Source organism: Dacryopinax primogenitus (genome assembly GCF_000292625.1).
Source record: "Dacryopinax primogenitus strain DJM-731 SS1 chromosome Unknown DACRYscaffold_9, whole genome shotgun sequence".
Lineage (NCBI taxonomy): Eukaryota > Fungi > Basidiomycota > Dacrymycetes > Dacrymycetales > Dacrymycetaceae > Dacryopinax > Dacryopinax primogenitus.
In genome coordinates this window covers 664297-687553 of record NW_024467206.1, presented here as the reverse complement: position 1 = coordinate 687553, position 23257 = coordinate 664297, and the positions used below count along the sequence as shown (strand labels likewise).

The 23257-nt window shown below is 52.6% G+C and overlaps 8 protein-coding genes across 8 annotated transcripts; 2 read left to right on the top strand and 6 right to left on the bottom strand.

Annotated features, from left to right (window-relative positions):
- DACRYDRAFT_116299 (glycoside hydrolase family 55 protein) lies at positions 1 to 3384 on the bottom strand (the record flags this gene model as incomplete). The annotated part of the gene is made up of 17 exons (XM_040770175.1): positions 2919 to 3384; positions 2734 to 2866; positions 2552 to 2674; positions 2471 to 2503; positions 2404 to 2422; positions 2188 to 2354; positions 2077 to 2138; positions 1963 to 2030; positions 1878 to 1914; positions 1350 to 1817; positions 1278 to 1310; positions 1023 to 1218; positions 764 to 975; positions 586 to 712; positions 459 to 535; positions 103 to 408; positions 1 to 54 (listed from the first exon to the last, which is right to left on the bottom strand). The coding sequence occupies exons 1-17, from the start codon at positions 3114 to 3116 to the stop codon at positions 1 to 3; spliced, it is 2313 nt and encodes a 770-aa protein (XP_040628768.1). The 5' UTR covers positions 3117 to 3384.
- A 940-nt stretch (positions 3385 to 4324) lies between these two features.
- DACRYDRAFT_116298 (exo-beta-1-3-glucanase) lies at positions 4325 to 7557 on the bottom strand (the record flags this gene model as incomplete). The annotated part of the gene is made up of 18 exons (XM_040770174.1): positions 7308 to 7557; positions 7124 to 7256; positions 6950 to 7072; positions 6868 to 6900; positions 6798 to 6816; positions 6575 to 6741; positions 6465 to 6526; positions 6346 to 6413; positions 6262 to 6298; positions 6158 to 6202; positions 5676 to 6104; positions 5594 to 5626; positions 5348 to 5543; positions 5090 to 5295; positions 4914 to 5040; positions 4788 to 4864; positions 4432 to 4737; positions 4325 to 4378 (listed from the first exon to the last, which is right to left on the bottom strand). Exons 1-18 carry the CDS (start codon positions 7503 to 7505, stop codon positions 4325 to 4327), a joined length of 2313 nt encoding a protein of 770 aa, XP_040628767.1. The 5' UTR covers positions 7506 to 7557.
- An 837-nt stretch (positions 7558 to 8394) lies between these two features.
- On the bottom strand, positions 8395 to 9450 carry DACRYDRAFT_22312 (uncharacterized protein). Its single transcript, XM_040772738.1, has 5 exons — positions 9321 to 9450; positions 8989 to 9273; positions 8668 to 8881; positions 8470 to 8608; positions 8395 to 8415 (listed from the first exon to the last, which is right to left on the bottom strand). The coding sequence occupies exons 2-3, from the start codon at positions 9082 to 9084 to the stop codon at positions 8669 to 8671; spliced, it is 309 nt and encodes a 102-aa protein (XP_040628766.1). The 5' UTR covers positions 9085 to 9273; positions 9321 to 9450; the 3' UTR covers positions 8395 to 8415; positions 8470 to 8608; position 8668.
- Positions 9451 to 12301: 2851 nt separating this feature from the next.
- DACRYDRAFT_22311 (uncharacterized protein) lies at positions 12302 to 13315 on the bottom strand. The gene is made up of 3 exons (XM_040772737.1): positions 13159 to 13315; positions 12838 to 13108; positions 12302 to 12786 (listed from the first exon to the last, which is right to left on the bottom strand). Coding segments are annotated over exons 1-2 (261 nt in total). The 5' UTR covers positions 13161 to 13315; the 3' UTR covers positions 12302 to 12786; positions 12838 to 12849.
- Positions 13316 to 15149: 1834 nt separating this feature from the next.
- On the top strand, positions 15150 to 17412 carry DACRYDRAFT_22310 (uncharacterized protein). The gene is made up of 3 exons (XM_040772736.1): positions 15150 to 15721; positions 15759 to 16364; positions 16444 to 17412. The coding sequence occupies exons 1-3, from the start codon at positions 15505 to 15507 to the stop codon at positions 17028 to 17030; spliced, it is 1410 nt and encodes a 469-aa protein (XP_040628764.1). The 5' UTR covers positions 15150 to 15504; the 3' UTR covers positions 17031 to 17412.
- A 299-nt stretch (positions 17413 to 17711) lies between these two features.
- DACRYDRAFT_94855 (chondroitin AC/alginate lyase) lies at positions 17712 to 20757 on the bottom strand. The gene is made up of 9 exons (XM_040777250.1): positions 20075 to 20757; positions 19905 to 20024; positions 19787 to 19853; positions 19257 to 19729; positions 18764 to 19205; positions 18577 to 18712; positions 18463 to 18528; positions 18089 to 18412; positions 17712 to 18041 (listed from the first exon to the last, which is right to left on the bottom strand). The coding sequence occupies exons 1-9, from the start codon at positions 20130 to 20132 to the stop codon at positions 17853 to 17855; spliced, it is 1875 nt and encodes a 624-aa protein (XP_040628763.1). The 5' UTR covers positions 20133 to 20757; the 3' UTR covers positions 17712 to 17852.
- A 74-nt stretch (positions 20758 to 20831) lies between these two features.
- Positions 20832 to 21923, top strand: DACRYDRAFT_107600 (uncharacterized protein; the record flags this gene model as incomplete). The annotated part of the gene is made up of 5 exons (XM_040768508.1): positions 20832 to 21012; positions 21074 to 21234; positions 21285 to 21374; positions 21426 to 21569; positions 21618 to 21923. 5 exons carry the CDS (start codon positions 20832 to 20834, stop codon positions 21921 to 21923), a joined length of 882 nt encoding a protein of 293 aa, XP_040628762.1.
- Positions 21924 to 22080: 157 nt separating this feature from the next.
- On the bottom strand, positions 22081 to 23034 carry DACRYDRAFT_107599 (uncharacterized protein; the record flags this gene model as incomplete). Its single annotated transcript, XM_040768507.1, has 2 exons — positions 22081 to 22209; positions 22255 to 23034. The coding sequence occupies 2 exons, from the start codon at positions 23032 to 23034 to the stop codon at positions 22081 to 22083; spliced, it is 909 nt and encodes a 302-aa protein (XP_040628761.1).
- Positions 23035 to 23257: the final 223 nt, after the last annotated feature.

The window sequence follows — 23257 nt, the reverse complement described above, 5'->3', positions numbered from 1 at the left end:
TCAGTACAGCGTCCATGCGGTCATCGTATTCTGGAAACCGTCATGATCATTTGCCTTTGGCCGGAAATCAGCGTAAACTATTGCATCAGACTTCTTACTTACTGCAGCCACAACCGGATAATTGTCGACCCTGAGCTGGTAGGTCGTCGCCACTGTAGCAAGACCATAGATGGAAACAGGATAAGAATTGATGATGTTCAAGATCTGAGCGTTGCACGTGTAGTTCGCCTCGCAAGATGCGTCGTAATCGTTGAAGAATGAGTAGAAGCCAGCACCGTAGACGAGCGCATCGATCGAGTTCTGGATATACAACGACCAGCCCTTCCCAGAGGGATATGTCAGCGGGTCATAGTAGAGAGCATTGACGTAGAAAGGCGCGGGCGCCAAGGGGTTGGGTTGCCAATAAGCCTGAATAGTATAAGTATTTGCACCGCAGACGCATTAGAACGAGAATTCACCGTTTCCGTCTGCATCAAGCCACCATAGAAGTTCTGGGAGTTCACGACGTTGTACTGATACAGCGCATGATGCTCCGCTGCTCACAATTAGAAGACACAGTGCGCAAAAGGGGTTGAGAAAATGTACACGCTGTGCCGATAAGCCAAACAGGACCGTTGACTGCCTCACTCAACAGTCCGCGACCGGTGTAAATGTTCAGCTGACCATTACCATACGTATCGAGATCATGATCTGCGGTCCACAACCAGACGTTCTACCAACAACGGTCATCCTGCGTGCACAACATTTGCGGGCCCGATTTTACCTCAAGATACGCCGAGGCACCGGACGTGATGTGCACGTCGAGAAATGACGCGGTGCACTCTGCTGGTGTCGCAGTCGTATTCGTACTCGAACAAGTTGCGTACTGCAGGTTTGACCCATCAAGCCCACCAGTACGCACATGCGTGTCCCATGCACCGGCTGAGCCTTGACTCGTCTGTCCGACGTTCCATTCAACGATGATCGCGCCCGGTGCTACATGTCGTCAGTCAACGATAGAAGAGCCGGTCTAGGTTCCTCACCTGGCCCGCGCGTGCTGAAAACGATATCCGTGATTTCCATCACCCCTCTGGAGCCAGGGGTACCAATTTGAACGACTGGAACCGGCCTAGCTGCATCGGAGGAGACAGGCCCACCGCCCATGATGACGGACCACACCTCGCCGACGATGATCGTGTCCGCCGGAAAGCGGATGGTGTTGGTGACATAGTAGGTTCCCTATTTCGATTATGAGAAACAACTTGTCTTCGCCCATGGCAAAAACAGTCACAACGCACCGCGTCGAAATAGATGATCTTGCATCCCGCGTACTAGCCATACAGATAAGGACCATGGTCTTAAAATTGGACAACACTCGCCTGATCGATGGTTTTCTGGATAGCAGCCGTGTCGTCCGTCACACCGTCGCCCATCGCACCCATTGCCTTCACAGATTGGAACTGGTTCGGAGCGTAATCAGTGTACTGTGGGCGAGAACGTGCATAGATTCGGCCAGTAGAATCAAGAAGGGTGGGAGGCTTGTAAGGAGCGGCTAGCGCAGCCTGCTGATATCGATACTCGCCCGAGATTCCAGTGTACACGTTACCCTGAGCCCATTGGGATATCGTCGTTGTTCCGCCAGCGAGCACGGTGCCTTCCGGATCTGCGACTGCAGTAGTGACGTTGCTGAGGTAGATGTTACTGAGGAGGATTGATCCCCCAAGTGTGGTCCTTTGAGCGGTCGTGGTCTGGATGAAGGTGGGTGTGTTGTAGACTTGCGCATCGATGATAACTTCTCCTCCAACAGAGCTCCCACCGGTTGCAATCTCCATACCAACCTGAATGGAGACAAGCGAGGTGAGAACAATGCGGGGCCAGATAGTAACCGATCCGCTGACCTGGCAGTTGTTGATCGTAACCCCTTGAAATGTCCACCTACCAAGGGAATCAGCATCTTCACCTTCTCCACCTATCAAATCTTACCCCCAATTCCAGTTGGCATAGATCCCAATTTGTGCATTGTTGACAGTGATGTTCCGAACAGTGAATTGCTACCCTTTATGAGCGTTGACATTGAGGATTGATCAGAGAACGGACCTGATTGCCAACCCATATACCATACTTGCCACCTTTGAAAATCAGATCAGACATGAAACCGCCTGAATTCACTGTTAACTAGTACTCGAGAAGGGAAGGGCAATTCCATACCGCTACCATCTTCCATGTAGATGCCCTGGTGGTTGGTGTCGGGGGCCGTAGACATGTTCACTACGACATTGACGAGCGACGTCGCTTGCGACACTTGCCAATGAATGCCGGTGGAGGATGCCGTCGGCGGCGTCTGGGTAAGGTCGATAATGATGTTGCGGACCGAACTGGACACCGAGTAAGTGCCAGTTCGAACGATAGAACCTCCAAACCAACCGGTAGAAATTGTCTTGATCTTTTGAAAACAATGAGATCCGTCGGGAAATGGAATGATGTTACTTACTGATATACCACTCACCGTCGGCTGTATATGGATCTGACAATGATAAGAAATATTGAGAAATGACAAGGGGCGATATCATACCTGCATCAATAACAGCTATGCCGCTGAATGAAGGAGAGGCAAGGAGCGTCGCCATGCTTCGAGCATCGCCCACCATTTCCGTATAGTAATAGGCGAGAAGAGGAGCGGATACCAGGTAAGTGCCTGTGCAAATTCACGCGATATGGACGAGGTGGCAGCAATCGATTGACCGATCAACGTACCGCTTGGGAAGAATACAAGAGCAGGAGATGTCGTGCTCGATTGGCATCCATATCCACAGCGGTTGCCGTAGGCGATGGCAGCATTAATCGCGGCGGTGTCGTCAGTGACGCCGTCTCCTTGAGCACCGAAATCCTGCAGGGTAGATTAAGATCATGATGCACGGCGACGAAATTACCCTAATTACCTTCACATTGCGATATACCTGGTACGTGCTAGGATCGGTGTTGTACGGCGATGTTCCATTGTGTTGAATAAGCTGCATCCAATATGGATCGCCGGGAGCGGCAGTGCATCCCGTCATGGGAGCACTACAAGACGATCCTAGACCCCAGGCGGCATTAACAGCCAGAATGATGGAGAGAGTTTCCAACAGTCCTAGCATAGTTGGGAGAGCAAAGCAAAGTAGACAGCGTGCCCCGAACTTGTCGTCAGATAACGACGAAGCGGATTGTTATATCTTGACTGAGTTGTCAGTGGCAGAAGATGGACTGCTAGACATTGAGTCCATGATACGACTTGGGAACATATGCTGTATCAATACTCCGGCAGATTTGGTGGAGTCATACGGCCAATTGACCAGGTGCAACCTGCACGCCATCTTGTGCTGCAGAAGACACGTACGTAGCAGTGGTGAAGACGAAGCAAGGCGTTCCTTCCAACAGTAGGGTGATCGTCTGAAGGTGACGTCGAATATCCGTCCTCGTACGATTTGTGGTAGAACTTGTGTAGAGCAAGCCCAAAATAGAAGCATGCCAAGAAGCCGGCATTCGGAGAGCTGCCACGTGGAACCCCAATACCGCTCGGCGGTGTTCTTGAGTTCCTGAGCGTGTATCGCTGCGGCGCGAAGGCATTGGCCGGAGGATTTGGTGCTGATGGAGGCGCAAGGGGATCATCCATGGAAATCCGATCAGTCGTCAAAGCACGGGAATGACTCACATCAAAAGAGATTTAAGGATCATTGACTGGCTATCAAAACAGCTCTGCGAGAGCCCCATTCTGTGACAGAGAGACGGAAACATTACGAGACGGAAACATGTAATGTCACTGACGGGGGTCAGACCCCAAGCAACGGTTGTGATTGGACTACTGATTCTGATTGGACTCCTGATGATGATCATTGATGAGCGGGTCAACATCAGCGCTGAAAGCGGCAAGTACTCAACAGAAAGTCTGAAACTTACGTTCTGTCCTATACATTACTGTATTCCAGGGAGATTTGCTGCGGGTACCCGTTGCGAACAGGTGATAAAGATGACAGTACTTCAGTTCCATTCTTTCAGCGAACAGTCCCCTATCCATCGTATGTTCGTCGGCATATTGTGTTCTACAAAAGCACGGTCCTTAATTTGAATGAAAAACATGATATGACCACAGGGGAACGGCGCAAAACGGGTACGTACCGGCTCCGACTGTCCGCAAGGAATAGTGACCTGGAGACTTTCATATCAATTTGAACTGGTTGGCTTCGTCCCTCGTCGGTGTGACCAATCCGCTAAACTTAGGCACTGGACAAAACACACTTTCGATTACGTATCATACTTGACAGAGTACGTAATCTTGGTTTAATGAGTGCTTGATAAACCCGCGCGACTAGGACGAGGTCCACGCAGTCATATAATCCGAAAAGCCGTCGTGGTCATTCGCCTGCCACATCATCATGAGCCCGAGTTGAGCTAAAGGCGAGAGAATCAACTCACCGCGGCAACGATGGGACTGCCGTTCACGCTCAATTGGTAAGTGATCGCCACGGTCGCCAACCCATAGATTGAGACGGGGGAGGAAGATACCACATCAACAATCTGGGCATTGCAGGTTGCAGATGTCTGACAAGAGGGGTCATAGGCGTTAAAGAATGAATAGAACCCGGCACCAAACACCAGCACATTGCCGGAGTTCTGGATGTACAGGGACCATCCCATTCCGGAGGGATAGGTGGTCGGGTCAAAATAGGTAGTACTGGATTGGAACGGTGCCGTTGCTGCTGGGTTTGGCTGGTAATAAGCCTAGCCGAAGATTAGGTGAAAATGCAGCACGTTTGGCGGCCAAAGCTCACCGTCTCGGTTTGCATCAAACCGCCATATACATTTTGCGAGTTGGCGATGTTATACTGGTACATCGTGTGGTGCTCCGCTGTTTGCGATTTAGTTGCAACATCCTTGGAACTGTATGACATGCTCACATGCTGTGCCTATCAGCCATACTGGGCCGTTGGACGACTCACTGAGGAGGCCGCGGCCATTATAGATGTTTAGTTGTCCGTTTCCTGGAGTGTCGAGATCATGATCCGCAGTCCACATCCAGAAATTCTGAGGGACAGTTGAAAGACCAATACATGCAAAATAGTATGAGAAATACCTCGAGATAGGCTGTTGCTCCAGAGGCGATGTGCACATCGAGATACGCGGCCTCACAGGCCGAGAATGTAGCAGTGGTGTTCGCACAAGTCGCAGATTGCAGATTAGATCCATCGAAGCCACCGGTGCGCACATGTGTATCCCAAGCGCCAGCAGATCCCTGTGATGAAGGTCCGATGTTCCACTCAACGATGATGGCGCCCGGCGCTGGATGCAATCAGTGATGACAACTTCGACAAGCTCAATGAAAATGTCGAACCTGGACCGCGAGTGCTGAACACGATGTCACTGATCTCCAAGACTCCTGTGGAACCAGGGGTACCGACTTGCACGACGGGCACGGGATTGGCACCATTCGAAAAGGTCGAACCCCCGCCGAGGATCACCGACCAAACCTCGCCGACCACGAGCGTGTCTGCAGGAATAGTAATAGTATCCGTAACGTAGTACGTTCCCTGCTTACCATTTCAGTCACATTTCATGTCACTAGAAATCACATACGCACCGCATCGAAGTAGATGATCTTGCAACCAGCATACTACAGATCGTGTAAGGTAAGTTGAATAAGTACAATCAATCAGACCAACCTGATCAAATGTCGCCTGAATCGCTGCAGTGTCGTCCGTGACACCGTCACCTTTGGCACCCATAGATTTCACAGATTGGAACTGAGTAGGTAGGTAATCCGGGTATTGAGGTCGAGACCGCGCGAAAATCTGGCCAGTAGAGTCCAAAAGAGTGGAAGGCTTGTTCGGGGGGGTCAAGGCAGCTTGTTGGTATTGGGGCGTGCCCGACGTTCCCGAGTACACGTTGCCTTGTGCCCACTGGGAAATGGTTGTTGTTGCGCCTGCCAAGACTGTTCCTTCTGGATCGGCAACAGCAGCTCCAACATTGCTCAGGTAGATATTGCTCAGAACAATAGAACCCGCCAAAGACGTGCGCTGGCTCGTGGTCGTCCTAATGAATGTGGGAGTATTGTAAACCTGGGCATCGATCACAACCTCGCCCCCAACGGCCTAGTTTGCATGAGACCAAAGAATAAGATTATACGAGCTACAGGATCCCTCACCTGATTTGCCGAAGTGGTGCCGCCGGTAGCAATCTCCATTCCGATCTGGATGATATCGGAAATGAGGTGAGATGTCTGTTAGAATAAGACGACCTCCTTCATACCTGACAACTATTGATCGTCACTCCCTGGAACGTCCACCTGCGGTACTTATAAATGTACTTCTTTTGATCAAAAAAGAGACTGACCCCCAGTTCCATCCTGCATATATGCCGATCTGCGCGTTGTTGACGGTGATGTTGCGAACAGTGAATTGCTAGCGTCGACGGGTCAGAATTCAGTTAGACTGCAAGGCTTGGACAAAGACCTGGTTCCCAACCCATACACCATACTTCCCTCCATTGAAAACAAGATCGGACATGAATCCACCTGGTAATGTGCTCAGCATAGATTCCCACGACCGTTCTGGGTCCGCACCACTACCGTTTTCCATGAAAATTCCTTGATGGTTCGTGTTCGACGCAGTAGACATGCTGACTACGACATTGACGAGCGAGGTTGCCTGGGAGACTTGCCAGTGGATACCAGTAGAGGAAGCGGTGGCCGGAGTGTTCGTAAGATCAATGACGAAGTTACGAACAGATCTGAGGAATTTTAGTCTACGATTACAAAATTCTGCAGTTCATGCAGCTCCTCTCACCGGAAGAAGTTATTCTGGTCTGGAGGAAATGGTTAGAGATATTCGAAGGACTTGAACAATTCACACTTACTGACATACCACTGGCCATTGGAAGTGGAAGGATCTGAAAGCGGTAAGCGAAGTACTTCCTACGTATTAATGACTTCACGTACCTGCGTCTATGACTGCTATGCCACTGAAAGAAGGTGCAGCGAGGAGCGTGGGCATGTCCTTGGCGTCGCCAACCATCTCTGTATAGTAATACAGTATGATGGGAGATGAGATCAGATAAGTGCCTATATTTGGTCAGGTAATTTCGCCGCCGAGATGAAGAATAAATGCAATACCACTTGGGAAAAACACCTGTGCGGGAGACGTCGTGCTGGAAGCGCAACCATTGCCACAGCGATTGCCTGAGCTAATAGCTGCATTGATCGCCGCCGTGTCATCGGTAACACCATCTCCTTTGGCGCCAAAGTTCTACATGGATTTCAATTTACGTTTCGACAAATGACAGTATTTGCAGCATACCTTCACGTTGCGGAATTCTTGATAGGTGCTTGGATCACTGTTATACGGCGACGTACCCTGATGTTGGATCGTCTGCATCCAGTAGGGATCCCCCGGAGCAGCTGTACCACCAGTCATCGGTGCACTGCAGGACGAGCCGAGGCCAAACACGCCATCAAGGATGGTGACGAGAGCGAGGACAACGACGACAAAACGCATGCTCGAAACAGTTTCAGAGACCAGCCAACAAGCTAGAAGTGAGAGACCACAGAGGTTTCCCAGCTTGACTTTGTAGGTCAAAACTGATGTATTTATGTAATGTCGGGCGTCTACAGTGCAGGTCAGTTCACGGTTCCAGAAGGGCGGCGATATAACCGCACCGTTTATTCACGAAGTACCAATTCTTAACGGATTCAGCGATCAACACGCCCATTCGACGGTCTGCACGGATAGCACACAAAAACTGAGAAACGTGTGCGCCAGAAGCCGCAGACAGAACATGGCGCTGGAGTTCCCCTGCTGCATCGTTGCCAGGATCGCATGATACGTTTCATCTCGTTCAAAGATACCGCCGGTTTCTTTGACTGTGACGCAGCGCCTCACGAGGAAAGGCACTGGTACATATATTGGGTAGAACATAGAAACAGTCGCCTGCAAAGTGCATTCAAAGAGTTAATATCGTGGAAATAGTACTTTGTTCCAGAAGCACATGAGGAAGCCTCGCCACGCGCAAGACCGAAGGAACTTCAGGCGGGCACGAGAAGCGAACGCAGTGGAATCTGGGCAGCTTCCCCCTTATGGTGATGAAGTAGCAAGCCTGGTTTCGATCGCTCAGACCGAGCCGCTTGAATCAGGATATGTATGTGCCATAGTATACAAACTCGCCCCTGTTTGAAGAAGCAAGAATCAGGGAGATTCTAGCGAGCAGTCCGCTTTCCGAGGGCAAGTAACAGTTTCAGGTCGCCAGCATACAAACCAACTGGAGCAGTTAGTTGGTTAGAATCAAAATCAATGAGAGAAGCTGACAGATATTTGCAGAGCTCACGGTTGGGTCAACAATTAATGTCGAACCACCAGTAATGGTGTAGAGCCTAAATTTTTCGCCCAGGTTGTAGCCACGGAAGCAATCCTGGGATTCTTCAGGAATTCGAAGATGACTAAGGACGCTGTGAATGGGACCGACCTCACAAGGGATCTTGAGAGCAATCTTGATGCTGAGACACGTTTAGCAACTGGCAATGGGAAAAGAGCTGCCTGTGCCCTTTGTCTCCAGGAAAGGTGAACCGCCCGCGCACCATGAGAGATGGTTTCCCATGCGCCGACTGTCCATCCACAGCAAGTCAGTGCCGAAAGAAAACTAGAATTGGAGTCAGGCACATACATCAGTAGGGACTTTCCGGCCGGATCAAGCTTCCATACGTTCTAACCATTCGTGATCCTTGGTGAGCAGCGCGACTTCTGATTCTTGGTGCCGCGGTGTTAGTCCTCGCTATGTCCCATGACACGAAGAAAGGTTCATCCAGGTGAACCAGATCACTCGAGTGGAACAATTCCATTCTGTAATAGTCGACCATATCCATCGTCGTCGGTGATACTGGATCGGTCTGTCATTCAGTCCCATCGTCCACCGTTAGACAAGATTGGTATGCGCTCACCTTAGGGGAATCAGAATACTGCTTGGCCATACAAAGTGCATGCGTACCTTGAAGTCGTCACGCAGAAGTAGCCGCCTGCGGCCGGTCTTCACGCCGGATGAGAATGTGAATGATTGAGGGTGGGCTGATTGTAACACCAACATGGACCTACTTCTAGCCGGAGTCAACGCGAACGAGCAACCTTGCGGGTGCACTTTTTGGATTTCCGTAGATCTCACTGCCGGCCGCAATATGTTGAGTGACCTCTGCTCCTTCTCATTGGCACCAGGAGAAACTGCCGTACTTGAGCACCGAACGTCAAGGAGTGACTAATCTAGCAGTTTTCCAATGGTCTTCGAAGGCGTGTGAGAATACAAAGACGCTGGATTGATTCACTTACAAATGATGCTTTGAGATTGAAGACTGGAATAATGGAGGTACAGCCGCAGCCTCTTCGCGTTGCCTTTCGTGACCGAGCATGCGTAAGACTCCTTGGGCCCAGATAGAAAACTCTGCCTTGTTCGTATTGGCAGTGATCTGGTCTTCAAATGTGCCGGTGAAGAAGTCCCTCATGGTTTGTCGGGCTTCAACTGCACCACCAAAGGGGCACCCGCAGAGCAGCGGCTTTCGCATGCCAGAATGTCTCGTGATTGCTTCGGCATGTTAAGATCAAGTCCACGGATCAGGATGAGAAGAAATTACTTTACCTGGTTGCTCTGGACATGCTAGTCGGGCCTTCCGTGCCTGTATCACTCTCCGATTCCGTCCACGCTGTCATGGGCCGTCTATAACTGGGCGGGCAGTCCGAATTCTTCGTCAAGCGCAAGCGCAGTATAAGGCCGAAACATGCACGCGCTCATGGGATCTGTTATTGATCAATCAGGCGTGGATGAGCTGACAATACTGGATAGACTTCACGCCGATCTTGGAAACGAGAAGGATTGAGCATGACCATAGCTGAAGTCGGTGTACGCGCTGAGAACCGCCTGTCAGCATAGCATAGCAAACGGCATGACCAACAGCCTAAAGGGCGTTGACCTACCGAACGCCAGGGTTGACCGTCCCTTCGTCGTTTTGCGTGGTCCGGACTGCAGAAGGTGGTCAGTCCAACACCTGTCATTGGTAAGAAACTCGATACTCACTGGAGGGTCATGCGATGCTCTTCATCGGCGAGGAGGGGGACGAGGATAAAGTCGTACATATGTACAACTCCCATTCTGCTCTTGCGAGAAGAGTCAGTCGATCAGACGTAATCTGAGGTGATTGGATCGCCTATCAACGTGGAGTTACGATACTGGAGGGAAACAAGCTCAGCTGACTGATTGGTGTTGATGATATGCCTACTCGTTGGCGAGGTTGCATCGGTTCTAGTAGTAATGGCCGATTATCGACCCACTATGCGCATTTTCCATCCCAAGAATCGGATAGGGAGACATCACGATCAGCTCGGGGCAGTGGCTCAGACCTGGTCATCCATCGGAAGCAACGTACTCCAACGTGCGCGGTTCGAGGTGTTGCTCGTATGGATGATCAGGTGCGAGACACCGGTCGATGACGAGCCAGCTGCCAGGGATAGACTTGAAATGAACACAATTATCAGGTTAACTGGGCGTTAAAACTGATATAGGATTCGTAGAGGAATACTGAGGAGATAGCAAGCAAGGGCAGAGAAGAGGAAGAGGGAAGAAGGGCGGCCAGGTGGACGAAAGAGAGGGGGACGCAAACAACCCTCCACTCAAACGCGAGCATATATATGCGCGCAATAGTGGAATGCATCTCTATTCAGAGCGTCCCAGACAGTAAACATCTGCGTTCAACAGATCATGACCGTCGATATGTGCAGCCGAGCTAGGAATGCGTCCCGTTGACTCGTCTCAGAAAGCATAGCGAGCTTCGATCAAGCTTTGGCATAACGTGTGCATGATATAGCGCATACACTCCCATCTACCCTCACGCACAGCTGTCCGAGAGCGGAGCGAGGGATTCGTAGTTCCTGTGAGGTTCAGATCAAAGTTCACCAGGTTTCGGCAGCAGCAGCGGCTCTCGTGAAGAGGCTCTCGACGCGATGCGCGTGATGGTCGAACACGCATCGTGAATCGCATAGACAGGTCACGCAAGATAGTGTCTAGAAAAGCGAAAGATATACAGGCATCTGTGTAGTCGACCTCGACGATATGAACTGTTGGACCACGGACGCCCGTGAGAGGAATGACGACGAGAAAGGCAGTATGTAGGTGTAGTAACGCGCGCGTCGGAGGCAATTTTCCTCCGTGATTTCCGAAAAAGGGAATTCTTGCCCTATGCGCCTGCGTGATGTTAGGGTACTGGTTAGGATCCCATCCAGCAGGTTAGGGTGGTTAAGGTTAGGGTGGGGTAGGGGTTAGGGTTAGGGTTACCGGTAGGGTGATAATATCATATTTTTACCTAAGAGAATTATTTATTTAAGCAATGCCATGGGCAAGGTCCATAGCATTGGTTCGTTATCAAGCTCTTTCTATATTTGGTAAAAGTAGGGTCTTTTGCCTCCGACGCGCGCCTTACTACATGCTTCTTACTACGTTTCTCGTCTATACTCCGTGAGAGGGAGATGAGATGGCCGACCCTAACGAAGCGCGCCAGGCCCCACCAACAACGACCACGATGACTGGAATCCTGCCAGGACAAGCATCTATGCCCTTCGTGATATCTCTCCTCTTTCAATCATTCCTCGTCCCGTCTAAACGCCGTATCTCCCATATTCCCTGCTGCAAACTGCGTTCACAGAATGTGCTACTGCTAGATGAGAAGGCAATAAGCGCCATGATGCGACAAGTGAGTGATACCCACGTTTCAGCTGCGGTATCAGTATGCTGACCGGGAAGAATCGTCTATCGATTTGTCGATCTGTCGAATGTCGCTCCCTACTTCATGGTCGGTTGTGATGTCGTCAGTCACCAGGTCTGCGAGATACTCATAGGGTGAGAGAATAGGCAAGGACCATCAGAATCCAGATATGTTAGTATGCCGAACCTGCGTTAAACGAGTGTCGTCACATCTGATATTTTGACAGGATGAGATCTTTGTGAATGAGTGTGACCCGGATGTTGGAGCTTAGACCGAGCCCTCTTTTTCCTCTGGAACACGCCTTCACATGTTTTCCCCTGGAACACACCTGCACATGTGCATACACCCACAGCCTCGTTCACGCCAAGCAGTTCAGTAAGATCACCACTACTGGTAGTACCAACCCCGGACGCCGCTGGTGTCTGCACAACCTCTCCCTTTTCCTCACTCGAGCCTGTCGGGGTTGACAACTAGGCACGCTCCACTCCACCCAGCAAGACAGTTCCTGGCCCATGTGACCTCCAAAGGTCTTTGCTCAGGCTGGGTATAACCCCACTGGGCATCTGACTGTTTGATTGATATTGTACATCCCTTATGGGGAATAACTTGTCTCCCTAAGAATCAAGTATAAAGAATCCGAGCGCATGCTGGGAGGTTCTGATAAATTGCCGCCGCCGCCGCAGTAAGCGACCACGGTGCCCAAACATCATGATCTCGGCCCATGTCCAGCATCATCACCCCTGTGCCAACAACGGGAAACTGACCAAGAAGCAAGAAAAGAACCAAACACCGAGAACCTGAATCCGGATCAACTCGTTCCCCGAATCTAGGACTCACGTAACGATCAAGTGATATGATAGGAGCAATTAGGGACGATACAGTTCCACCCTCACGTTCAGGGCCGGTACGTCGTTACGTTACGTCACGTACGTACCGCGGGTGTTCTGAACCCCGCTCTAGTCCGGGGCTGGTATTCGGAAAATATGTCGACGATCAACAAGCTTGAATCGGGAAGTGCTAGGATCTGACGTGATACGGTCGATCTGGGAAAGATCTGAGAGTGCTGTTCGAAGCCTGAGGTTCCCAAGGATAACCGCACTGGGAGATCATGCATGACTGGAATAGATTAGCTCTTGTTTTGGGATAGAGGCTCGCCTTCGCGCAGTACTGCGCGTGCACCGATCTTGGTCGGAGGATGGTCCGGACGAGACTAGCCCGCACAGGCGGGAGATAGGGGCAGCTGGCCGGCTCTTGGTGTACCTGCACACGCAGACGGAGAACAGACAGGCATGCGTCGTCCTCCACCGCCAGCACAACAGCACGCCGACAGACCAGCACAACAGAGGTCGTCCCCGGTATCCACCCCTATCTCTCTATTCAGATCGAGGACGTTCCCACGCTGTGAGGGAGCGTACATATGGGCTATAGAGATAGGGGTTTGTTGACGAGGAAGGCACACGACGTCGCTGGTTTGTTGTAGGGCGTGTGGTAACGAGCACCGACACCCCCTATGTGCTTGAATTGGCTCGTGTGCTGTCCCTTGTTTCTTGGTCAGAGGGAAGAGCGGGGTGCATTCCAGTTGTGTGTAGGGTAAACAACGCGTATTATACGAAACAAGCAGCCACAACAAACTGGTGTGATCGAGGTGTTGATGAAAGAAGAGTAATGACGGAAGTATAAGTGAGTTGACCAATGAGAGAGTGAAGAAGGGTATCCGTGTGGGGCTGTGCTATGCAAATTGAGTGCGCCTCGAGGCAGCGCTTTGTCTGTCATGTCCTCACCTGCCCTCACCTCACCATCACGCCCCGTATTGAGAGGACATTACGCTCTCTTCATATTCTTCATCTTCATCCACTCAACACACCACATCTCTACTCTCAACCACCACCATCACTACACCTCCCTACTCATCATCATCGTGCTGGTCACACTCACCCTGCCAGCGCTCATGACACCTACCGCACACACTTCTCTCTAACAACCTCCCCCACTCAACCATGTCCGCCATACCCGCTCCAGCTCACTCACCACCCGAACAATGGGAAGATGACGATTTCCCTCTTCCACCAGGGGTAGACCTCCTCTCCTACACAAGGAACAGGTCATCACTCGCCAGTCAGCTTACATGGGAAGGCAGCGAGGGCAGTAGTCTGGGCGGTTCACCCGTAAAGCCCGTAGAGGAGGAAGATGATTGGGATAAGGACATCCCTTCCTCACCTGCTCCCTCCCACCCGCAGTCAAAGCTCTCGCTCAACGCCCCCCCTTCACCGCATTTCACTGGATCGATCACTCGACTCGGGTCTGTCTCCCCTCATCAGCCAGAAGCGGAAGACGACGGGTTCGACTTCTCCGACGCACCTCCTCCCTCTTCCCTCCGACTCAAAGTACGTACTCCGAGAGCCCTCGATCTGGACTGGGACGACGACGGGAAAGCGGACACGGTGAAGGGTTCTCTCGGAATAAACGCACTGAGGAACACGTTCAAGCCTGTCTTGCCCCCCACCCCTGGTATGACAGAAGAAGACGACTTTGAAGCTGCGTTTGCCCTTTCCCCCGAAGTAGCCTTCCTCTCCCTCTCCAGTAGCTCACATCCAAAACCACCCAACACGCCGGATACAACGCTGGGATCGACGATCTTCTCCCCCTCCCCTTCGCAGCTGTTTCACAGTACTTCCCAGCTGTCACTAAATACCCCCAGTACGAGCGCCAGCGCGTCGAGTCAAGGGGACTCGCTCTCCTGCCCTGGGTCGCCCGTGCCTAGCGCAAGCACAGGTCTGAGCACGCATGGGGAGGAGCTGTCTGACCTCGCCTCTGGTCTCGGTCTTGGCCTTGCTCTCGGTCTGGAAGCACACCGTTCCTCTGTAGGGATGAGCGAGCAAGATATTTCCAAAGCCTCGGATACAGAATCGATGGACATGGAAGCCGACATCCTCTTCCCGGCGAACATCACCGCCCGGGGGTTACAGCAGCTCCTCACCGCTCGGCAACAGCGGGCCGAGGCCTCCCAGCCCCGGCCAGCAGAGGAAGAACCGTTCGAACAAGGCCTGCTTATCGCCGCTGACGAAGAACTCTCACCCTCCAGGCTCAAAGCCCGGCAGAGAAGTATGATCCCTATCGCTGCTAACCGCCAGCCGTCAAGGCGCCAATCTCAGCTCTCTCAACCGGCACCGTCCCACCCTCAATCAACACATGCACACCCAAGCCAAGGACAGCCAGGGTTCCTCTCCCCCCCACCACGCCTCGGACATAGGAAAAGCACGAGCCGCCTCCTCTCCCCCTCCCCCGTGCTCCGGCCAGCACCTCCCAAAGCCCTCCGCAGAAAAGCGAGCCTGGGGACGATGCTCCCCTCCGCCGCGGCCGCCGCAGGTCACAAGCAGAAAGCAGGAAGCACATCCTCCACCGACTCACTTTCCCTCAGCTCACCCCTCCCCCTCCCGCAGGGCGTACCCCCCGTACCCCCCATACCGGCAAACATAAGCCCGACAACGTCCATCTCCTTCCGTCGACCAGCATCCCAATCATCGTCACTCGTCTCCCCGCGCTCTCCGAGTCCGGCACCGAGTTTCTTGGGAACGGGCAGTGGCCGGAGTAGGGCCAGCGCGAGCGGGAGTGGGAGTGGGGGGTCGCATGGACAGAGCTCGGCGGGGAGTACGAGGAGTAGGTTGGACGCCGCCCCAGGAGCGGGCGCGGGCGCGGGGCCGGTCAGGGCTCCCGTGGGGAGAGGGATGGGAAGGGCGAGCCAGACACAGCCTAGTAGGAGGATGGACGCGCCTGGGGTTGGAGCAGCTCGAGTTGGGGCTGGGGCGGGTGTGGGAGGGGGAGGGGGAGGGGCGAAGAGGACTCCGCCGAGGCAGAGGGGGAAGCTGGCGGGGTTGTTCCCCGGTTTGGGTGCGAACGGGAACGCGGCGACCGCGACTGGGAGTGCTGTTGCTCCTGGGGCTCCTACGGCTGGGAGAGGCGTCTCCCCCGCTCCTACAGGTCAACGTCCCCCCCCATCCCCCATCTCCATCCCCAGCCCAAGCCCAAGCCCAAGTACAGGCAAAAGACATCCACAGTCAGCAAGGTCCCGTCGCGCGGCTGCTCAAGCGCCCGAGGGGTATCGAACGACGAGGCAGGATCTGGGGCACGGGGAGGGAGTTGGATGGGATTGAGGATTTGCCTGTGGGGAAGGAGGATGCGCCCACGAATTCGAGCGGTGCAGGTGTAAGTGCAGGTGCTGCTGGTGCGAACGGTGCGCCTGGGCCTAGCTCCTGGGGCACTGTCAGGCGAGGGATGCGAGAGCCTAGTCCGGGGCCTACAGCCCCTGCGCCTGGTCCTGGTGCTAAGGTCAGATCGGGGCTGTACGCCCTCCGTCAGGGGCAGAAGGCCTCTCAGCCTAAGCCTCCCCAGCCGCAGGCTCAACCGCCAGCGCCAGCGTCGTCGCAATCGCAGTCGCAGCCGTTCGCCGCTCTCGGGAACGGGAGTGTCAGAAGTATAACAAGCGTGGGGAGTGTGGGGAAGGAGCCTACGCCCAGGAGTCGGGCTGCTCCTCGAGTGGGGGAGAAGGAAAATGTCCGCGAGAGGAAGGGGAGGAAGGGGCCTACGTTGATTCGTGATCTCGGGAGTTTAGGTTTGCCCAGAAGTGAGTCACGCTCTTCGACCCGGACGGGAACCGGGAAACCCTCATGCAATGCTCATGCTCATGCTCGTATTTCCTCTAGCACAAAACGGGATGAAGTGGAACCCGACTAAACAGCGCTGGGACGGCCAGGAACACTTGCTTAACGTCTTCGACCCTCCTCCTTCCGCACGTCCGGCGCTCATCACCCATCTCACATCTTCTATCACTTCGCCCTTATTCAAGACCCTAGGCCTCACCGGTGCCGGTGCCGTAGGGGCGCGTGTGGTCGGGGAGATGATGTTTGATCCTGTGGAAATGCGTTGGTTGCGCCGGGATGGTGCGGAGGAGGAAGACGTGTTTAAGCATGTTGAGGAGGAGAGCAGTGTTGGCAGTGAGCATCCTGATTCGCACGAACACGAACACGAAACCGATGCTCCTGGGGCTGGGGGGACGATCCGCGCTCGTCTGGGGTCGAACATCCCTTCCCCGGGGAAGGGAACCGGCGCCCCCGTAGACCCGGACCTTATCAACCAGTGCCGGGAGGCGGAGGCCCGGCATCGGCTTGAGCTTGCGGGGTGGTTGGGGGGGATGGAGAGTGTGCCTGCTAGTCCGGTGGAAGATGACGACCATGCAGGAAAGGGGCATCGTTGGCTCTGGGATATCCGCACGCTTGCTATGCAGACCTAGGTCCCTGCGTGCGTGGTCAGACCGTGCGGTCCAAAACTTGCACTTTGCACTTCGCAATCAAGCACAAGCATACGATCGAATTACTCACACAAATCCCGCCTCCTGCCTCACGCCTCATGCCCCATGCCTCGTGGTTCGTGCCTCAAGGTCAACCCCCACATATGCATATAAAGTATCATCCCCCTTGTGCTGCCCTTTGTTTTTACGTGTTGTACATCCACGGCTCCGCCACGGCCTTCTGTCACGTTTCCAACAATTGTCACTCATCAGTGATCGCTCCTTCCAAACCCCAGGACCCGTCGCTCGCTGATTGGCAATGTTTTTCCTTTCCTCCCTCCCTCCCTCCCTCCTTCCTTCCTTACTTGCGTTTCCCTCTCCTTTCATACCCAACCTCGTTTTATCTTCCTCTTCTGTTCATATAAAATATTTTCTCTGTTGATTCGTTTTGTTGACCCGTCTGATTTCGTTCTTGGTCTCTCGCTTCTGCTGTTCATGATCACGACCTGCGATGACCCTCCAAGTACTTATCATACCACAATACGCATATTGCATCTTCTTATGCCTGAGTGACGAGATGCCCCTTATGGACAGACTATGCATACAAACGTCATTGTCGCCCCTTTGGAGTTCGCCATTGAATGCAGTCGTGCTACTCCAGATATTGCGACTAGCAGCGTTGATCTCTACCATTCTTCCGATATTATGGCACTGCGTGATCTACAAGCAAGATCTCTGGAAGCCCCTGTTCAAGCTGCACATCCACGTCTGCATCATGCCCTCCAAGAGCAATACAATAATGCTCCGACCGTCAGTTCTGCGATACTAGTAATACTGCCTGATATCATCCCAGGACACGAATACCGCATCATCCAGCTGGACCAAATCAACCGAGTAGAACACTTCAGGCTTGTAATAGTCAGTCACGTCTGCCGGTGATGCTGGATCCGTGCATGATCGAGTCCCGTTGTCCACTGTCAAACAAGACGGGTATATGCTCGCCAGATCGTATGCCTGAATGCAATCAGTATATTGATTCACCTCAGAAGTTGTATGCGTACCTCAAAGTCGTCACGTGGAAGGAACCGCCTGCGGCTGGTCTTCACCGCGGAAGAATATGTGAATGCGGAGGGCTGATCATAGTACCAGTATGACTGCTGCTTGTAGCTGGAGTCAACGCGAGCCAAGAACTTTGCGTATGTGCCTTTCGGATCTCCGTAGACTGCGCTGGCAGCTGCGACGTGTGGGGCAAGCTCTGCTGTGTCGTCATTGGCGTCAGGAGGGACCGTCATAGTATAATCGACCGCATCTTGGATGGTCGCCCCAGATTTGGTCTTGAGCACCCATACGTTGAGTCCCAACTGGTCGGCTAATTTCCCGATGGTCTACGAGCACGCGTGAGAACATGAATCCCCACAGCAAATGAATCACTTACAAACAAAGCTTCCAGATTAAACGCTCGATAATGAAAGGAGCGACCTTTTCGTGCCGCCTCCCAGGGCTGACGGTGTGTTAAACCTAGTCATGCTGAATGTGTTGATACACTGACCTGTTCGCCGCTCGCAGCAATCTGATCTTGAAATGCGCCGGTGAAGAAATTCTTTATAGTTTGTCGAGCGCCAACCTCATCGCCCACAAGTATCTGCAGAGCGGCTGCTTGCGCATGCCAAAAGGTCCCGTGGTTGCTTTGAGAGAGTCAGGTCTGATCCACGAAACAGTCGTATCGATAACCTTACTTGGTTGCTTTGGACGCTGCTACTCCAATGTTGGACGTCTGGATCCATTGCAGGTACGACTTCGTCCACGTTGTCATAGCACTGTCTATGCTGGATGTCCAGTCTGAGTTTTTCGTCGAACGTAGCATCAGGATGCCATTCACAATCTTCACCATGCCACGAAAGTCCAGCACACCCATAAACTGACCTTGTTGATGACCAGGTCCACGGACGAGCTGACCATAGTTGAGGTTGGGATTCATGCCGGTCTTGGAGTCGAGGAAGAACGTGTTTATAATCGATGTTGCCGATCTTGTGTACTGAGATCCTCCCGCTAGCACGAAGGTGATCGCATTGTACAAAACGGCCTGAGCGACAGCCTGAATAGCGTTGACGCCGTTCAGCTGCCGGACATCAGGGTTGACTTGTCCATCCTTTGTCTTGTAAGGACATGTGGTCCACGCTGAATGCGTTCAGTCCGACATCCACAATAGACGATAATCTGAATACTCACTGGCGGACGGTGCCAAGCTTTTGGTGGGCGAAGGGGTACAGGACCCGGAAGATGTGGACGCATACAGCTCGGCATTTTGTCCGTTTCCAGATGAATCGGTCAAATAGACGGAATCTGAAGAGGTTGGATTGCTTGTCAACGCCGTAGATACAAGACTCAGAGATGGAGGTGCTTGGGTGACCACAGATCCAATGGTGGGTTGAGCAACGAGTGAGGTGGAGCTAACCTGATCAGACGGAGTGGCGAGGTCTGGAAGAGAAGTTATCGGTGTCGACGGCGTGTTTGCATCGTTGCCTAGACCGATCTCAATGCCGTCGGGGCCGAACACCGAGATATCTGCGCGGGGATAAAGGTGGTCCGAATCTTGACCGGTAGTTGCTCGGGTACCGGGGTTGACTGCGTCCAGCCAGACTACTTCTTCGAGTCGTCTTTTCTTTGACTTCGAAGGACACCAATTGCAGTCCGGCCAGTGACTGGATATGAACAACTTGTCAGCAACTAGATCATCCTTGTTAAGCATGGAAACTTACTATGGTGCCCAGCTCAGGTAGTCACGACTGTTCCCACTGGGAGGAAGAATTTTGGTGTCGGTAAGCGCTGTAAAGCTGTGTCACAACATTGACGGATGAAGTATGAGGGGGTACGCACTCCAAGGTCCGCTGTTTGAGCTGTACGAGGCACCCTGTATGATAGCATTACGGGCATCGGATGTTGATGGGTCGGGCTTGTTAGCAATGTACTTGGGGTTAACCCAATCCGTGGGGTCGGCTTCACAAGAGGGTCAGAGGACGCATACAGGTAGGAGATAGAAGGCGTACCCAGCGACGCAGAGATGAGAAGAGCGGTAGTTCCCAGAGCAGTCCACATGTTCAACATGGGAATGTGTTTTGTCCTGAATATCCTGACCTGCAGATGCAACGCTCAACGTCGCTAGCTTATAAGGAACGCTGGTAGCTGTTTTCGGAAATGGAAGAAGGGAAGGAGATGGAGGAAGTGAAGGGGGGAAAGAGGATGAACACAAAAGGGCTCAACCAAACCAAGCCATTTGTATGCAGGAATGCATCGATTCGGATGGCCCCAGACAGTAAAACAAGAGCGTTTAACAAAACGTGACCATAGATTTGTATATGCGTGCGCCCTCGGAATGCGTTGTCGATTCGTCTCAGACAGTCCTGTGGCGAACTTCGATCACGTCTTTACATACCTTGTGCATGATATAACGCATCTAGGCAGACCACTTCACACAGACGGCCGAAGATGGAGGCACACCTCGATTTCAGGAGAGGTTCAGATGAAAGTTACCCAGGTTTCGGCAACGGCAAGACCACTCCTCTGGGAGACACTTTCGAAGCCATCCATGCGATTGACAAACGCGCATGTTATAGAGTAGACAGACCACGACCACGACAGACGGTGCTCGAGAAAAGCAATGAGATGCGTAGACATTGACTGTGTCGTCGACTGGTGAAAAGTTATCTGAAGCCTGACAAAGACATCATCGTAGACTCGAGGTGAGGGCCAGGAGTTCGACCCTCATTTGACGCGTTGATGACTTGACCGACAATGGCAACGACGATGTCATTCCTCCCATCGAACTTTACACTAGGCATCCTTCTAGGCCAAGCATCTATACTATTCCTGATCTATCTATTTGTACGATACCTGCTCCTCGCCGATCCTGACGATCCTGTTTCCCACTCTGCTGCTCCAAAACCGCGATTACGAAATGTCCCACCGTCAAGTGAGAAGCGGGAGAGTGAGCAGGCAGTGTGGTTGAACGCTATGACACGACAAGCAAGTGATGACGTTTCGATCAGTATATAGGAATGCTAATGCACAAGTACAGATAATCGATGCATACCGGGCATCACTCTCTACTCCACCGCCGAATGTGTTGCCCTCTCCCGCCCAGGCGGCGGACACCGTCAGGGTGAGGGTAGAGAAGTGGGTGAACGACCACCGAAGTCCAGATGTAATGGTAAGCGGGCTGCTCTTCTAACTGATTCTGCAATAATGACATCTGCACAGGATGAGATAGTTGTGCACGAATGCGACTTAGGCGCTGGAGCTCCCAGTGTTGAGGACGTTCGACTGAGCCCGCATGTGAAGGGCGGCTTGGTATGTGCAATGCCTGTTTAGCATTTTTGGTGTATAGTGATACTTGCCCAGAAAGCCGAATTCGACATCTCCTACAGTCCGTCAAGTCCACCGACAATATCAATATCCACCGCGATACTGCTGAATGTGCCGGTGTCAAGGTTCGGCTCGCTTCCAGTCTCCTTCAATATCGCTCTGTCACACATCAGTGGCACTGTATGTGCGACGGTCCTCGTCTCCTGCAGCTGGCTGACTCGAACTTAGTTAATATTTCATATCCCGCCAGATTCAGCACCGATATCCATGAACTTATCATCAACGCCACCTTTACGGTTGTCCCTCTCTCAGTCCTCACTTGTGGGCTCGCGAGCCAAGCTTGCGGATCTTCCCAAGTTGCACGAGCTGGTGGAGTCAAGGGTACGTACGGTGCTTGAGGACCAATTGGGAAAGGCGGGTGAAGGCTGGGCATTTGTCCTACCGGGGTTGGGTACTGGCATGGGTGGTGTAGAGGGGCTAGCGCGTACAGTGGGCGAGGAAGTCCTGGGCGGGGACTCGGCAATCTCGTCTTGAGGTGTGGCCGTACCAAAATAGTCCGTGAATTTTCACCCCTCTGCAAGGACATTTTGCATTCTGGATGCACGTGTAATCGAGCCCTGGGCAATTAGTTATTGAAACAAAATCGGTGTTGTAGAATACATTGGGGAGCACAGAGGGCAAGATCTGCTATCTATGAAGCTGCACTTGGTTCAGACAGTCCATGTATGGAAGTCAACACGTCACCAAGCTTGCTCGCAGACTTAAGCACATGTTGGGTATTAGGGAAGAGTGTTTCGTATATCTCGTTTGCTCGTTCAGTCTGCTGTTTGATCAGTCGCGCTCCTCGAAGGAGGAAGACACTCACGTTAGAGTCGTTCCATTCCAGGTCGTGCCACTTCTCCTCCTTTTCGTCTCTCATCAACATAAGCATCTCTTTACGTACCCCCGAGGTACCACCCAACCCATCTTTATCCGATCCTGGGGCTTTGACCGTCCCAATGACCTCTCTGACATCGCGCGGCTTTCCTCGACCGCCACCGTCTTTTCCTTCCTCTTCATCATCATCGTCATAATCTTTCTTTCTCGATTCCTTGTCCCTTGCAGCGAGCACGTCCAAGTAGTCAAGGGATGGCCGCAGCTGATAAGTGTGTTCTAATGGATGCAGGTAGAGGGTATTATCCCGTAAGACGCCGACCATGTTCGTCGTCCGTGGTTTGGCGCCCTTTACGCTCTGAGAGACAAGTCGAACCTCATCCAGCCGCTTGTGGATTTCTTCATCCGAGCGAGATTTCTTCTTCCGCCTGATGCCCGACGCAGAGCTTTCTGCCTCTTCTTCCTCCCTTCCCAGGCCCAATTCGTTCCCCCTCTCCTCGTTGTACACTTCCTCGCGCGTGTCCAAAGGTAGGCGAACCTCGACAATCCCTGATTTAGGTTTATGACGAGCTTTTATCTTCCGTCCGGCTGCCTCTGCAGATGCAGGCACTCGGAGTTGCGTCAGCAGTGGGAATTGGTGAATCGACAAGTTGGGCGCCAGGCGATTGCTCAGGTGAATGGGTATTGTTGCAATTGGTGCGTCAGGATCGATCATATGCACATCTTGAGGCTGTGATGGACCAGCATCAGCCATTAGAATGTCGGAAGACATATTGCTTGTTTAGCCGTGCGCAGAGCCTTAGAACAACGACATAGCTGCTGCTGTCGATAAATAATTATTCGATCCCTGGTCGGAGCCGAGCACAACCCCGACAACGGCTTCTTTTCCTTTTCCTACTTCTCGCCGCCACCCAGCGGTTGCCCTTTACCTCGTCACGGTGTCTTTATCCTGATTGCGAGTCACAGCGCGTCATGTCCAAATCACCCATGAAAAC

Coding starts and splice junctions, on each gene's coding strand:
- DACRYDRAFT_22312 (XM_040772738.1), bottom strand. CDS start 9,084: ATGTTGGTGTTACAATCAGCCCACCCTCAATCATTCACATTCTCATCC. Junction 8,882..8,988: donor TTCTGCGTGACGACTTCAAG/GTACGCATGCAC, acceptor CAGACCGATCCA/GTATCACCGACGACGATGGA.
- DACRYDRAFT_22310 (XM_040772736.1), top strand. CDS start 15,505: ATGGACGCGCCTGGGGTTGGAGCAGCTCGAGTTGGGGCTGGGGCGGGT. Junction 15,722..15,758: donor CGTCTCCCCCGCTCCTACAG/GTCAACGTCCCC, acceptor CTCCATCCCCAG/CCCAAGCCCAAGCCCAAGTA. Junction 16,365..16,443: donor GAGTTTAGGTTTGCCCAGAA/GTGAGTCACGCT, acceptor TATTTCCTCTAG/CACAAAACGGGATGAAGTGG.
- DACRYDRAFT_94855 (XM_040777250.1), bottom strand. CDS start 20,132: ATGTTGAACATGTGGACTGCTCTGGGAACTACCGCTCTTCTCATCTCT. Junction 18,713..18,763: donor GCAGCGTCCAAAGCAACCAA/GTAAGGTTATCG, acceptor ACTCTCTCAAAG/CAACCACGGGACCTTTTGGC. Junction 18,042..18,088: donor TTCCACGTGACGACTTTGAG/GTACGCATACAA, acceptor GATTGCATTCAG/GCATACGATCTGGCGAGCAT.